The sequence below is a fragment of the Ochotona princeps genome, chromosome 5 (genome assembly GCF_030435755.1).
Source record: "Ochotona princeps isolate mOchPri1 chromosome 5, mOchPri1.hap1, whole genome shotgun sequence".
Taxonomy (NCBI): Eukaryota; Metazoa; Chordata; class Mammalia; order Lagomorpha; family Ochotonidae; genus Ochotona; species Ochotona princeps.
The window spans coordinates 49,063,113-49,077,641 of NC_080836.1; the positions used below are offsets into that span (position 1 = coordinate 49,063,113).

General features: G+C 38.5%; 1 protein-coding gene across 1 annotated transcript in view; it reads left to right on the plus strand.

Moving 5' to 3' along the window:
• The window catches only part of CERS6 (ceramide synthase 6), a 296,631-nt gene that overhangs the window by 234,954 nt on the left and 47,148 nt on the right, over positions 1–14,529 (plus strand). The window contains exons 7-8 of the mRNA XM_004577090.2: positions 2,896–3,024; positions 7,135–7,241. Coding sequence (XP_004577147.1) covers positions 2,896–3,024; positions 7,135–7,241 — 236 coding nt within the window. The remainder of the gene's footprint in view (positions 1–2,895; positions 3,025–7,134; positions 7,242–14,529) is intronic.

Sequence of the window (14,529 nt, forward strand, 5' to 3'; positions counted from 1 at the left end):
CATAACAACAAAACCCTGGTTTTAACTTACTTTGTGCTTTGTTTCAAAATAGAAATGGCTTTAATCATGAATCAGCTAAGCAAGAACTAGCTGTTCAATCAAACTGGAGAGTAGAAATTAGAAGCAGAGAATACTTTGAGTGGGAAAGGTGATCCTGGAGTTACATTATGGCACTTGAGGGCTCAGAAACAGGTGGCTGTTTCATCCAGGCAATCAAGGACCAGGGACCAGTGTCAGCCATGAGAGCAGAGTGACTACAAAGGGAAAGCACAAATCAGCCCACGGAAACAGGAAACATCACTGGAACCTTGGGCAGAAGGAAGAAGTTATTTCTGCAAGGAATTGAGGACTCTACTGACCCTTGTTTGTCATTCAGGGCAAACTCAGTGTAGCGTAGCTGAACATCTACCAGCCTCAGGACTGTTGCCCCCATGAACACTCAGAACAAGCTTAAGAACACTTCCAAAGGTAGACCAAGGAAGAGTTTGGGAAGCTAACTGTAAGACTTAAAAGGTAGCTCTGTTTCATTGTGATTATGACTGGAAATAAAATTAATGAACACTTGTAAGTGGTTGGCAATATTCTGAAGTGATAAATCAAGTGTTTAAAGCCCATAAGCAATTTTACTCTTAACCCCTTCACCTCTAAATTCATCTATGAGCATAAATTATGTTACCTGGAATAGCTGTATACCATGAGTTGAATAATGGAGTGATTACTTTCTGTTCTATAAAGTTATTTTTTATCTTTCAAACACAGCTATTCTTTGCTATCCATGGAGCATTGCTTGCAGAACTCCCTGCAGGCAACAAAATCCATGGATACTCAATTCTGCTGTACAAAATAGCACAGTATGTGCATTTAATCTTCACACATTCTTCCATACATTTTTATCATTTCTAGATTATAATACTTAAAATAATGGAATGCAATGTAAGTAATTGTTGAACTGAATTGTTCAAGGAATATTGATGGCATTATCTATACCCATTCAGTGTAAGTGTGACTTTTAGTTTTTTAATATTTTTTATTTACTCTTGAGTGACTCTGCAAATGTGGAACCCACAGGTGAGAAGAGGCAGCTGTAAAGGTAGCAGGTGAAAATAAGATGAGAAGGTGAAATGTTGCCACTTTAACCTTCACTCCTGTTTCCCTCTCTTGCTGCACTCCAGACACACTAATCTTATTTTTCCCTGAATTTGTTTGGATAGAAAGGTGACCAATAGAGTCTTGGCCTAGTTGGTTTTCTTTGCCAAGAGCATTGTCCTGCTGGTATCACAAAGTCCTTTCTCATGCCATCTTCTTGGAAAGCGCTGCTTTGACACATTTTCTGCTATTGTAATTCACTTGCCCTAGCAACTTGGATTTCCTACCTTCCTTATCACAAGTGTTCTCTTGCCCCATCCCACCTACAACCCCAACATGCAGGATTTTCCACCTTCCAACAGCAAAGACCTATTTTTCTTTATTGTATTCATTTTCTGCTTCCTCACTAGAAGATGTTTCACAAGGGAAAAGAATCTTCAACATTAGGGGCAATCTTGACATTTAGGTTCCAGAGATACTCAGGTTTATTGAGCAAAAATATAGATTGGAATTAAAATATCAGTAAAAGAGAGACAATTTCCAATGAACAGAAATTTCTTATCACAACAAACCATGTCCACACAGCAAAGAAGTAACTTCCTTAAAGCTGACCAAAATAAGGATGATCAGTTTCCTATTGGTTGTGCAAATTGCAAGGTTTCTTTGTGGATTGAGTTGATGATAGTGAGGCTTTAAACTTTCATTTTGAAAAGTTCATCATATAAGCCATCTAGATTAATAGAACAATGAAAACGTTTGATTGACCCTTAAGAAATAAAAGATTCGCCATAGGCATAAGAATATGTACAGAAAATAGTTAAAGGTTAGGGCTTATTTGTCTAACATCCATCAGAAAAGCCACTATGTTATGATTTCGGTGGACTATGTTAGGATTTCATTTATTCCAAGAGAATAATGCTAACATTAAGTTGCACAATCCAAGAAATCTAGAAGAGAACCACAAAAAGTAGTTGCCTTTGCTGATCTGTTCTGATAAAATAATGCTACCATCTAGGTAACTTATTAAGGACATAAGTTTATTTCATAAAGTTCTATACACTGAGAAGTCTGAAATTAAGCAGAGCACTGGTAGGTCTGGTGTATGATGAGGACCTGTCCCTTTGTTTCAAGTGGCACATTCTGTATTTTGGCAAAAGTGGCAGGGCAGTTCTGTGGCTTTTGTTTATAAGAAGACCAATTCCATTCCTGAGGGTTCCAGCCTCCTGACCCGATCACTTGCCAAAGATTCCATGCCCTAGTGCCTTAGTCTACTGCCCCTACAAAGATGCTACGCTTTGTACAACAGCACAAACAGCACTTATACCTTCTGAATCCTGGCTATGAATAGTAAGAAAAGTGTTTCAACAGAATTTGTACTGCTGCCCAAAAGATCTTCCTAATGTTCAAATCCAAGTAGTATTCTTCTTCATTTGAAATCCTGAGATTATTTCTCCTAAATTACTGGGCTCAATATAAGACAACCCTTTATGATTTGGCCTCTGACCTAACCTCAATCACATTTTCCAGAGTCATTCATTTAATTCAGTCTCTCCTCTTGTATGGTAAGCTTATTAAATATATGGATTGTATATATAAATAAATTGTATATATAAATTATGTATTTGTTTTAATTATTACATTTTATTTATTTATTTATTTATTTATTTATTTATTTATTTATTTATTTATTTATTTTAGGACTGTATCCATGAAGGTTCTCAGTAAGCATTGGTTCAGTGACTGAATGCAGGAATGTAAATAATGTGATATTGCAAAATCCTAACATGTTTTTTTTCTTTCTTCCTCAAGGACTTTGGCATTATGTTCCTGCACCATCTTGTAACCATTTTCTTGATTACATTTTCATATGTCAACAATATGGCCCGGGTAGGGACCCTAGTCCTTTGTCTTCATGATTCAGCTGATGTCCTTCTAGAGGTGAGAGTTTTCTTTCATCTTTAAAAATATAAGCCAGGTTGAGTGCAAAACAGGCCAGACTAGGTCTTGACTCCTGCTGAGCTATGTGAAAGCTGTGTCTGGGTATAGCCCAGGTATTGCTGGGCTGCAACACCCAATCACAAAGACCAGAATGGGTGTGGCCAGTTGAACATGGCCACTGTTTTCATCAGGACAGAAGATGAACAAAGTCAACCTGGGCCGATGACCCACTGGTGTGCGTAAGAACTGCCACTGGAAGGAGATTCGATGGAGGAGCTTGGGAAATTCCTTCATTGGGATACAATCCCTGCAGGTGAGCAAAAGAAGTAAAGCAAGGAGGAGCCCAGACCATGCCAGGTTACAGTATCCACCAGCATACATGTGGGTCAGGTCTGGGCATATCTGAGAGTCAGGGCAAGGGGCAGGAGGAGCCATATCGGGGTGCAACACCAGCCAGTTCACATTAGGACCAGGACAACAATCAGGCTGGATGAGGATAGGCTGCAGCACCCACAAGCAGGAGCTGGAACAGGGGACAGACTAAACTAGGCCAGGCTGCGTATTAACATTGCGGACACTGAGTTAAGATGAGTCATGCAAGCCTGGGCCCAGTGGGGGCCAGGTACATGAGTCCCAGGGACAGGGGATTTTGCAGGGCTTGGGTAGCTTAGCTCAGGTCCTGGGGCCCACCTGTGTGGTGGGGCTGAGTTCCTGAGTACCAGGGACGGGGGAACTGTTGGAGTTTGAGTCGCTTGGCCCCAGATCCCAGCCTTCTAGGTGGGTGTTAGTTTTGTGAACCCTGGGGAGGTGGATATGGCAGGGCTTGAGTTGCCTTGCCCAAGTCCCAGGCTCCACCTTCTAGGTGGGTGCTGGATTCATGACCCCATGGGTGGGGGATCCAGTGGGGTTGGTTGTCCTGTCCTGGGTCCTGGGACCTGCCTACTAGGTGTGTGCCTGGTTTGTGAGCCCCTAGGGAGGGGGATCCAGTGATGCTTGGGACGCCTGGCCCGAGTACTTGGACTCGCCTGCAAGAACATGTCCTACTTAATGAAAAAAGTGGAGCAGTGGACATAGGTCCTGTTGTAAAAGGAGAATATGACAGCACATTTGATGCTATAGCAGGAGAACAGAACAAACTGGACAACTACCCCAAACAAAAGATGATAGCAAAAAATCTTGGTGAATGGAGCCAAAGGACATTGGAAGGGTGACATCATCCTTGGATCTGTGAAAATGGCAGCATTTCAAAACTATCCAAAACACTTGAACAGAACCCTAGGAATAGGTACACATTGAGACTGTGTTGTTGATGATAGTGAGACTTTGATATAAACTTTAATTTTTAAAAAAAGTTCATCATGTCAGCATTTTAGATTAATAAAATAATGCAAACCTTTAGTATTGACTCTTAGGAAATGGATGTTTTTACAATAGAAAAATCATTTTAATGTTTTTTCTTGTTTAGAATTTCATACAGATTTATTCAGAAATTGTAAATAACTCAATTATTAATGGGAACTACACATACTAGTGAAGTTAATTATCCATCATAAATTTTTGAGGCTATTTACTTATTTTGAAAGGCAGCGTGATAAGGGGAGAGAAGTGGAGATGGAGAGAGAAAGAGGAAAAGCTGTTGAGAGAGACAGAGAAAATTTTCATTTACTGGTTATACTCCCCAGATGGCAACAATAGCGAAGGCTAGACCAGACCAAAGCCAGAAGCTTCATCCAGGCAGGACCCCAGATACTTGTGCTATCTTCCACTGCTCTTTCCAGGCCACTATTAGGAGACTGATCAAAAGTGGAGGAGCAGGAACATGAACTGACTCCCAGGTAGGATGTTAGTATTATAGGTTGCACTGAAACCACTGTGCAACAACACTGCCTCTTGTCATAATTTTTATTGCTAACAAACACATTGTTCTATTGTTTTTATAGTTATATATATATATAAATTGCAAATTATACATAGAAATTGTTTTCTATGCATGTAAATACAAAGAGTATCTATGGAAATACTGGTCATACTGAGTGAAATTTCTAAGCTGTTATCATTTAGAATTATTGCAATGGTAAGACAAGTAAATAAATGTAAATGTTCTAACATGTTTAAAAAATACCAAAGTAAATCATGATCGGCACTTACTGTTAAACACGGCTCTTGTGTGCAATCGTAGTCCATGATATCATGCAATAGAACAAGTCTTTTCACTTTATATTCAGAAATGCATATAACTGGTCAAAACTAACTTACAGTGATATAAGTTCCATGTAGAAATGGATGTTAGAATATATATGCTGATTTTTATTACTGTTGGCAACAGTTTTGCCTCCATTGAAATATTTACAGTACATTGAAGATAGAAGTGTCCTCCAATGATCTATTTGTGTAAGATAAGCAGAAATTCTATGCCCTAAATTTTAATCTGTAAAAATAATTAAAACTGAAATATATGCAGCACTTTATTAAAAATTCTAACCCCTTTAACAAAAGTACTTCTCATAGTCTAGATTAGTCAAAAGGTCTCTTGGTGCTGTGATTTTTAAGTAATGCAAGCTAAACTTTGTTCAACTATGTTAAAGGAGAATATGATTAGAATAAGGAAGTTCCTTGAAAATCAGTTGCCATTTGGTTGAAGAAGTGAAAATCTGCACAGCATGCTGCAAGCTCTAAATCAGTCCTGCACGATCAACCAACCTTCGTGGCTGTGGAAATGATGGTTAGAGTCATGATTCAGGAAATACTGGTCTACTACTTTTAGCCATAAAGGAAAAACAATCTAGAATTCCCAGTCACAGGACTTAAAGCAAATGTTCTTCACCCCTGGATTCTCTTTGGTATTATAAAATAATACTTGAGGTCATCCAATTAATGAAACATGTCAGCTGTCAGCTCTTTAAAATGAGCTCCATGGCCTTGGATGTTGTGGAAAAGTTTATGTTTAACACTTATTTGCTGAATTCAGGTGGATAAATGTAAAAGAAAAAGAACATGGCTTAACCTAGCCAGGAGAAAGCAGAAGTGTGTTTTCTTTTAACCTAATTCATGATGTAACATCCAAAATATTCATGAAATTCAAAGCTGCTAATCCTGATACATTTCTCTCATGGCTCTGTGCTTTACTTCACCATATTAAATTCTAACTTCTGTGGATACTGTAGCAATCTTTTCAAGGTTCACTTAGATCATTTAACTTTACAAGAAGTAAAAATAATGATATAAATTCTGTAGATTTTCTCAAGTTAGAATCTTATGGGCAGGTGCCATAAACTCTGTAAAACATAAAAAGAGACCATCACACAAAATTGTGTTTTCAGTCTCCTATATATGCTTGTTTAGAATCATCTATAAAAGGTAGATAGTAGACAAAGATATATAACGTCTGCTCTAGACCAGTTCTTAATATGAAATGAGGTCACTTGAATCCCTGTCATAAGGTTTAAATAAGAGTATTTATCACATATACTCCGAGCATTAGTGACTTTCATATAGAAAATGAACCATTAATATAACTTTGAAAATCCTACCTCAGTGGATAACATGCTCTTGATTCTTCATTTCTGAGTTTGTGAACATAAGCCAAGAAACTGAATTCCCCCAGTACTGTGTGTGTCTGTTCAAAGAAAACCTAGCATTGTAAGCAGAAAGGGGAAAAATGCATAAAAACTCTGAATATTCTTTGCAAAATTTGTGGTCTTGGTATTTTGGGCTCATTAAAGGCTTAAAGGATCATTCTCCCCTTTAGGTTTTGAACTGTTAATGCCAGATTTCTGTTATAGTGTCTGGCTTGCTACTGTTATCTATAATGCAGGAATTTCTTATTTGTCTCTCTGTTTTCCTGAAATCAGCCAGATAATTGAATTTCTCAGGTTGCTGAATATTTTATTAAATCTGTGACAGTCAGTAGTTCTACTTATGGATAAGGCTGCATTTCACTCAACTTATGGGTAATTTATAAATACCAATGCATTATGCATGACATTCCAAAGTAGCAGGCAATTTTATGCCCTTAGTAAGTTACATCTTATAGGGAATTCATGCATATTGAAAGAAACTTTTCATTTATCAGCTTAACTAAATTAATATGTCACACTCTTTTCTTTGTAGGCTGCCAAAATGGCAAACTATGCCAAGTTTCAGAAAATGTGTGATCTCCTGTTTGTTATGTTTGCCATGGTTTTCATCACCACCCGACTGGGTATATTTCCTCTCTGGTGAGTATGCCAATCTTCTTTCTGACACAACTACCTATTCAGAATACACTGGTAAGAACCTTTTCCTTGTGAATTTCCCTGCTAACATTTACGAAGAGGTTTAAAGACAGTGGTAGAGGACTTGAGAAACAACAGACTTCTTACGAAAACAGAGTTGCTGCTTTTACTCATCTGCCACAGATGGTTAGAGAAGGGTATGGCTTACTTAGGGTCTGAAGCCCCAGAATGCTACTCGTCATTTTAGGTACTAGCCTGAACTATAATATGAAAACTTCACTCCTATGGGTTTGAGTTAAGGAAGGCAGTGCAGTGCAGTGCTGTATATCTGCACCTCTTGTGCCAGAGGTTCACAGAAGACTGTCCCTGGATCACCACCAGCAGAAGCAGCTCTTTGTCACATTAGGGGAATTGGTTAGACACTCATATTGTTGAGCCAACCCTCTCCCTTGCCAAGTCAGAGACTCCAGAGATGAGGTTTAGCAATCTGTAGTGATAAATTTTCCTCATGATTCTGTTGCTTGGAAAACCACTGTCTCAAGTAATTCTACTCCCCGGTTTACAGGTGAAGCAGATGGAAGTTAGATTTTCTCTGTGGCCCCTTCATTTCTGGATGTCTCCTCTTTTGTTGAGAACTGAGAGAGATGACAGCTTTTGATGTAGTTTGTCCTTTCCACAGAAAAATAGGTCCACTATGATTAACCGTTTCCTAGAATACAATACTTTAACAAAGTAAAAGAGAACCTCCATATCTCTTGACATCTTCCACTGATAGTAGAGTATTTTTTCCACTTTGAAGGACTGATTTGAATAAGGAATAGAAACAATAGAAATTGGAAAACAGAGAGACATGAAAGGTTACAAGAATAACTTGACCTCCCATTCCAGTAGGAAACTAACACTAGTGAGGTTGGGGCTATAAGAGAATGGTGTGTATTCTAGGAATTCTGTTAAAGAAGTATGCACACTCACACATACACCTTCTTGGGTGCACAGTGCTTTAGAATACTTAGTTATTGTGAAGTTCATTTCAAAGCAGCTGCACTGTGTGTTTGCAACAGACGTTTATAAAACCTCATTATGGTTTAATATGATTGTAGATTGATAGCACTGAAATAATTTTACATATAATGTGTCTACAATTATTTCAGAAATGGAGCCCTTTTAAGATTATTAGCAGAACTGGCATAAGAATTTAAATAAAAGAAATGCAAGCAAAGTGCAGAAAATGATTTCTCAGAAGAATAATAGAAAGCTTTTCTTATGATTTCAAAGAATTTGTTTTATTTTTATTTAATTTATTTAGTTTAAACTTTTTTTAAAAAAAGATTTATTCATTTTATTACAGCCAGATATACACAGAGGAGGAGAGACAGAGAGGAAGATCTTCTGTTCGATGATTCACTCCCCAAGTGAGCCGCAACGGGCCGGTGCGCGCCGATCCAAAGCCAGGAACCTGGAACCTCTTCCGGGTCTCCCACGTGGGTGCAGTGTCCCAATGCATTGGGTCGTCCTCAACTGCTTTCCCAGGCCACAAGCAGGGAGCTGGATGGGAAGTGGAGCTGCCGGGATTAGAACCGGCTCCCATATGGGATCCCAGGGCTTTCAAGGCGAGGACATTAGCCGCTAGGCCATGCCACCGGGCCCTAGTTTAAACTTTTAACATTGACTATACTGTTGAGAGGGACACAAACCCGTATGGTCCTTTTATTAGGATGGGGAAAGTTGGGGTGTGGAGGAAGCAGGGTGAGATAAATGTTTCAGTCCTTTTTCCCTTGTGTCCACTCTGAGAACTTGTTTTAAAAGCTAAAGATCACTCTCCAATACTTTGCTCTGTTTACTGTCCATTATAGACAGAATTAAAATTTAGAAACATCTCTTCTCCTTCCTTCAGGTTAGCGGATAAAAGCTCGTAAGGTTTAGATAATGAAGAGTTAGTGAGCACAAGACTCCAGAACACGCCAGGTAGATAATAGCTCATCTTTGTGCCCTGTAGTGATGACCCCTACTGCCTGGAAAAGTCCTTGTAACCAAATACAAAGGAAGAGTTTCCACTACAAATACGACATGTCTTCAGCACTATATCCCCTAATATAGCATACTTTTCAGGGACAACCTGTGGAGATAGGCAGTTATTGCTTGTAATGCAAGACATAATTTCTATGCCTGATGTCATTGTAATTGAACATCTGGTGAATAAAATCCTTTTCAGATATACACAGTGAGTTATATTAGTGCCTGTTCTTGCTTCAGTAACTAGAGTGCAATGAACATTATTAGTGTTTATATTTTTGGTTTCAATGACAATAGCAAATAATGTTCTGAACATTCATGTTGACACTAAGCATTTTAATGTTCTAAACATTGGAGACATAATATTAGTTTGGCACTTTTAGGTTATCTGCTCTGGTCCCGTAGCCTACAAGAGAATTCTTGTACTAGTTTCCCTGATCAGGAGTATTGCTTTAGATATCAAAATAAGCAATTTCTTAAAGGAAAGGGAAGCTGGGTCTTTATAACTTCTAAACTAAGAATGCTTAAACTGTTTTAGAGTTCCGTAAAACTGTATGCTAACTATGCAAACTGTGCATGTGTATGCATTTTTTCCTGATTGAAGTACCCAGAAATCTCACAAGGATTTATGACTCCCTCCCTTGTTCAAAAAGACACCTTCTAGAAATTAGAATAAGTGTACCCCACCACTTCTGATGGAAAACTCTTGGAAGGATGAGCTTTATAAAGTTTATCCATTTGTTTGTTGTTTGCTGGTTTTTACTTGTTTGTTTGAAAGGGAGGAAGGACAGGGTGAGGGATGGGTTGGGAGTGAGTGCACTTGCTCCCATCCTTTGGTTCAATCCTCAAACTCTTGCCTTGACCTTTGCTCGGTCAGGACCGAAGCCAGGAGGTAGAAACTCAGTCTAGGTCTCCAGCCATCACCACTGCTTCTGGGGAGCTGCATTAGCAGGATATGAGCCAGAAATGGAAACCAGGTACAGCAGTGTAGAATGTGGGTGTCACAACAGGTATCCCAAACACCTGCTGCCAGCAGAGGGAAGATTTGAAATGTGTCGTTATTTGTTTTTTGTTTGTTTGTTTGTTTGTTTGTTTGCAGAAAGCATCTTTAATCCTTTCCACTGTTGATTGTGTGTTCCCCAGAACTCCTTGTTAGGATTATCTGAATGTAGCCTGGATGATACGAAAATATAAGAGGATGAACAAAGTTTTATTTAGCATTGCATGCTGTGGAGTGAACTTCTTAAGCAACTTGCACCTTACATTGTCTGTGATCTAATAAACACACGAGCTGCTGTCAGATTAGCTCCCCCTTACTCTGAGTTCACTGCATTTTTATGTATTTATTTGTAATTGTTAATGATTTTTATACCAAATTGCCAAAGTGACATTTATCCCCATTAGAGTTCTTCATGCTATTTTCAGAAATCATCCTACCTCCATGAAGATTCTTTGCATTAATGTGATGCTTACCCCTTCCAGCTTTGTATTTCTTGCAAATGTATTTTTCATGCTTCCTCCAACTCACTGAAGTTTTGAGTAGGGAGTGCACCTAGTATACTACTAATAATTTTTTTTGTTTAGATTGATATCAATCCCTAAGCACTGGTCTTCCTGTGTAATTCTTCCACTTGTCACTAAAACCTTTCAATTGCTCTATCTTCATGCCTACTATTTCCCCAGACTGATAGAGGTGTATGAAAGACACCATGATCGAGAATGTCTTTGTAAGGCATTATTTCTACAGATAGAAATGGGTTACAAAATAATACACAGCCAGGTTCTATAGTTGCCACATCTGAATACTTCTAACGTGCAAGCACATTGCTTGATCATCCACCTATAACAGTGAGCTTGTTGATCTAATCTGCCCAGTCTTTGACTGGTTCATATTCCTTATATCCATGAGCTGCCACTCTCCAGGTTGTTGGTGAAAATTTATTGGCCACTTACAGTGTAACTAGTAATTAGCTGGATGCTGAGAATTCAATTAGCCTTAGAGCCTCTCTTGAGGTACTTACAGTTGAATTCCTAATGGTTCTCCCTTTGGGACTCTGGGTTTTTAATTGGGAAAGGAGGGTTAGAGATTATAGATTTTTTTCTGCATACTTCCTAGTGATAGGTAATATAAATAGATCATCAATAATGAAGTAGTTTTACTAAATATGCTGAGGAGTTCTATTGGGTAAATAAAACATTATGCCAGATGGAATATGTATGTGATGTAGCCACACATCTGTGGATGCTAGGTCCACATAGAATGGACTCCACTTGTAATAGGCATTTCATAGACTGATTGTTTCCAAGACATTCTTCAGATCAAAGAAAAATAAAATCATATGCCATGCCTTCTAATCCTTTTTGTTTTTAACTGTTTTCCGAGTGCTCCCTTATGAGCCATCACAATGTCTGAAACTGATGGATTTAATAACACTGGACTTACTCTTTGTTTCCTCTTTGACTCATGGACCTTGGCAACAGCTTACACCATAATTAACCTTTTTAGAATACACACCATCTCTCCATACTTCTCTCTCAGTGATAGTGAAGTCCTTCTAGAACAACACTGTGCAACAGAAATATAATTTGGTCTTTATAGTAATTTCGTATATATAGTAGTCACATGAAACGTTGTTATAAAATGAAATGCAATAAAAATAACAAAAAATAAAACTTATTTCAAAAATTTCAAAAAAAAAAGTAAAAAGTACCTATTTGAATAACATCTCTGGAGTGCATGCATTCAAAGTAGTATTTCAACATATCAATTTTGAAAGAATAACTATTAAAATTAAAGAGATATTTATGTTATTCTATTTCATATCAATTCTTTGACATTAGATATGTATTTTACATTTACCAGTTCTCCACATTCAGACAAGGCACATTGCACATGCTCACCAGTCATGTGTTAACACATTGGAGAGTACAGTTCCAAAAAAATCCTACAGATTTGGAAGTGATTCTATGTATTTTCTGGTATCTGGGCATGGGAGTTGACATTCTTTGATCTGCTGTTGGCTGCTGTTCATATGAGTCAAGAAGTGCATTGGTTACCTGGGACATCTGAACTATAGTGCCTGGGTTCAAATCCTGTTTTATCCTTAATTAACACTATTATCACCTCCTCTTTAAACAGTAATTATGATGATATCTACGTAAGAGTTTTTTGTGACCATTAAATTGGTTATTATCTCTACAGAGTTAAATAAGACATCAGCTTCATAATAATTATTTATCATATAAACCCTGACTTTTCTTTACAAGAAAGATATCCTATTTAATAGGGAAATAAAGATCTCTCAGGGATAATTTATGTGGGCCAGCTTTGTGGTGCACCAGATTAAGTGCAAATGCTGGGGTCCCTGTCATGCATGTGGGAGACTGTAATGGAGTTCTTGACTTCTGGTCTCAGCCTGGCCCAAGCCTGGCTGTTGCCACATTAAATGAGTGAGTGAGCCATGGATGGAATCTCTTCATCTCCTTCCTTCCACCCCCTTCTTCTCCCTTCCCTTCTTCCCTCCTTCTCGCCCTCCTGTCCACCTTCCTTCACTCTATATCTCTCTCTACCACTTTGCCCTTAGAATAATAAATAAATATTTTTAAATTAGTTTTAAAAATATCAATAAGTCAGTAAACTACTCTGAAGAGTCCAGAGCCATATAAATGAGAAAATTATAAAATATCTAACCTCACCATAAGTAAATATAAATATGAATTACAGCCTCTGTAACTAAATGTGTCTCTACTTTTGGAAGCTAGGACTGAGATCTTGGATGGCAGAAGTTTCGTTTACCATAAGCCCCATGGTACGTACAGGTTGTAACTAGACCCCTACCCCTGTCTTTGGAAATGTTGATTTAATTGACTTTGGTGGAATTTGAGCATGTTTTTTGTTTTGTTTTGTTTTGTTTTGTTTTGTTTGTTTCTTATTTCTATTTATTTGAGAGTGAGAAAAATGAGAGCGTGAGAGATTTTGTACTCACTGACTAATGCCCAGAATGCTCCATAACAGCTAAGACTGGGCCAGGAGCTAAGAATTTAATCTGTGGTTTCCTCGTGGGTGGCAGGGGCTAAAGTATTTGAACCATCACCTGCAGACTACCATTATCAGAAAGATGGGATTGGAGTAGAGCCAGGACTTGAACTCAGCCCCCCTGATTTGGGATGGCAGCATTTTTGTGGCTGTCCTGACACCTACCCCATAGTCATGCTTTTTTGAAGATCAGAGTTACAGAGAAAGAGGGAAGATCTTGCAATGGCCAGTGATGGCTGAGCCAGGTCAAAGCCAGGAGCCAGCAGTTTCATGGGGTCTTGCCTGTGAGTGGCAGGGGCCCAAGCAATCATGATGGCCCCATAATATCCCAAGCATCTGGGGTGCACACTCTCACCATTCACATGATTTTGTCCTCATTGTACCTTCTTGATTATGCTGTCCTGTCTGTGGCTTCCCTTTGTGAATCACCCCAGCCAGTGTCTTGGCCTTGCTATTCCCAGGAGGTGATTTAGCCTTATATCTTCCATGCTGCCCTTGGCCCTGCAACCTGCCAGCCTGTTTTGGATGCAGGGTGATTAATGCAACAGCAGCTGCCGTTTTCCATATCTAACTGCATACAGTCTCACAACAGAATCCCTTCTCTACTCTGTGTTCTTCCCAGTCTATCCAGTTGTTAGAAATAAAGAGAATCTTAGAGGCAGGTCTTTATAGTCACATAATTCAATCACTGCCTAGGCAGTGCCAGTGGAAGGAAATCTTTCTCTGAAAACTGTCTCTTCAATTCTGCACTGCAATAATGATTAGAGTTCTGCCCCAGGCTGTCACAATGTACCTCCCAATATTTCTGCCCTTGTCCTAGATCTGACCCTAGAACGTTTTACAATGCCCTATCTGTGCATCTAAACAAACCCTGAACAACAACAGCAAAAAAAGCAACCCTTCCATTCCTCTTACTTGCCATTTTTATCAATATAAATATTGTGAGTTGCTGTAGTATCCTTTTTCTCTGGCTTTCATCTTTTTCTTTTCTGATTCTATGTCCTATTAAATCAAATCGACTTTGAAAGTTATTTCAACTCTTCAATGTGTATATTTCTATTTCCTTGGTTATTTTGTTATTTTGATTTTATATTCACATAATTAAATGATGTGATGACCCTGAAGTAGTCTTGTTCACGGCACTGTGGATTTCTTGCAGTTACATGATGGGAACCTTGGTAGAACCATTCTCTGACGTATTGCTAACATATAATTATAATATGACCATCGTGGAAACCAAGT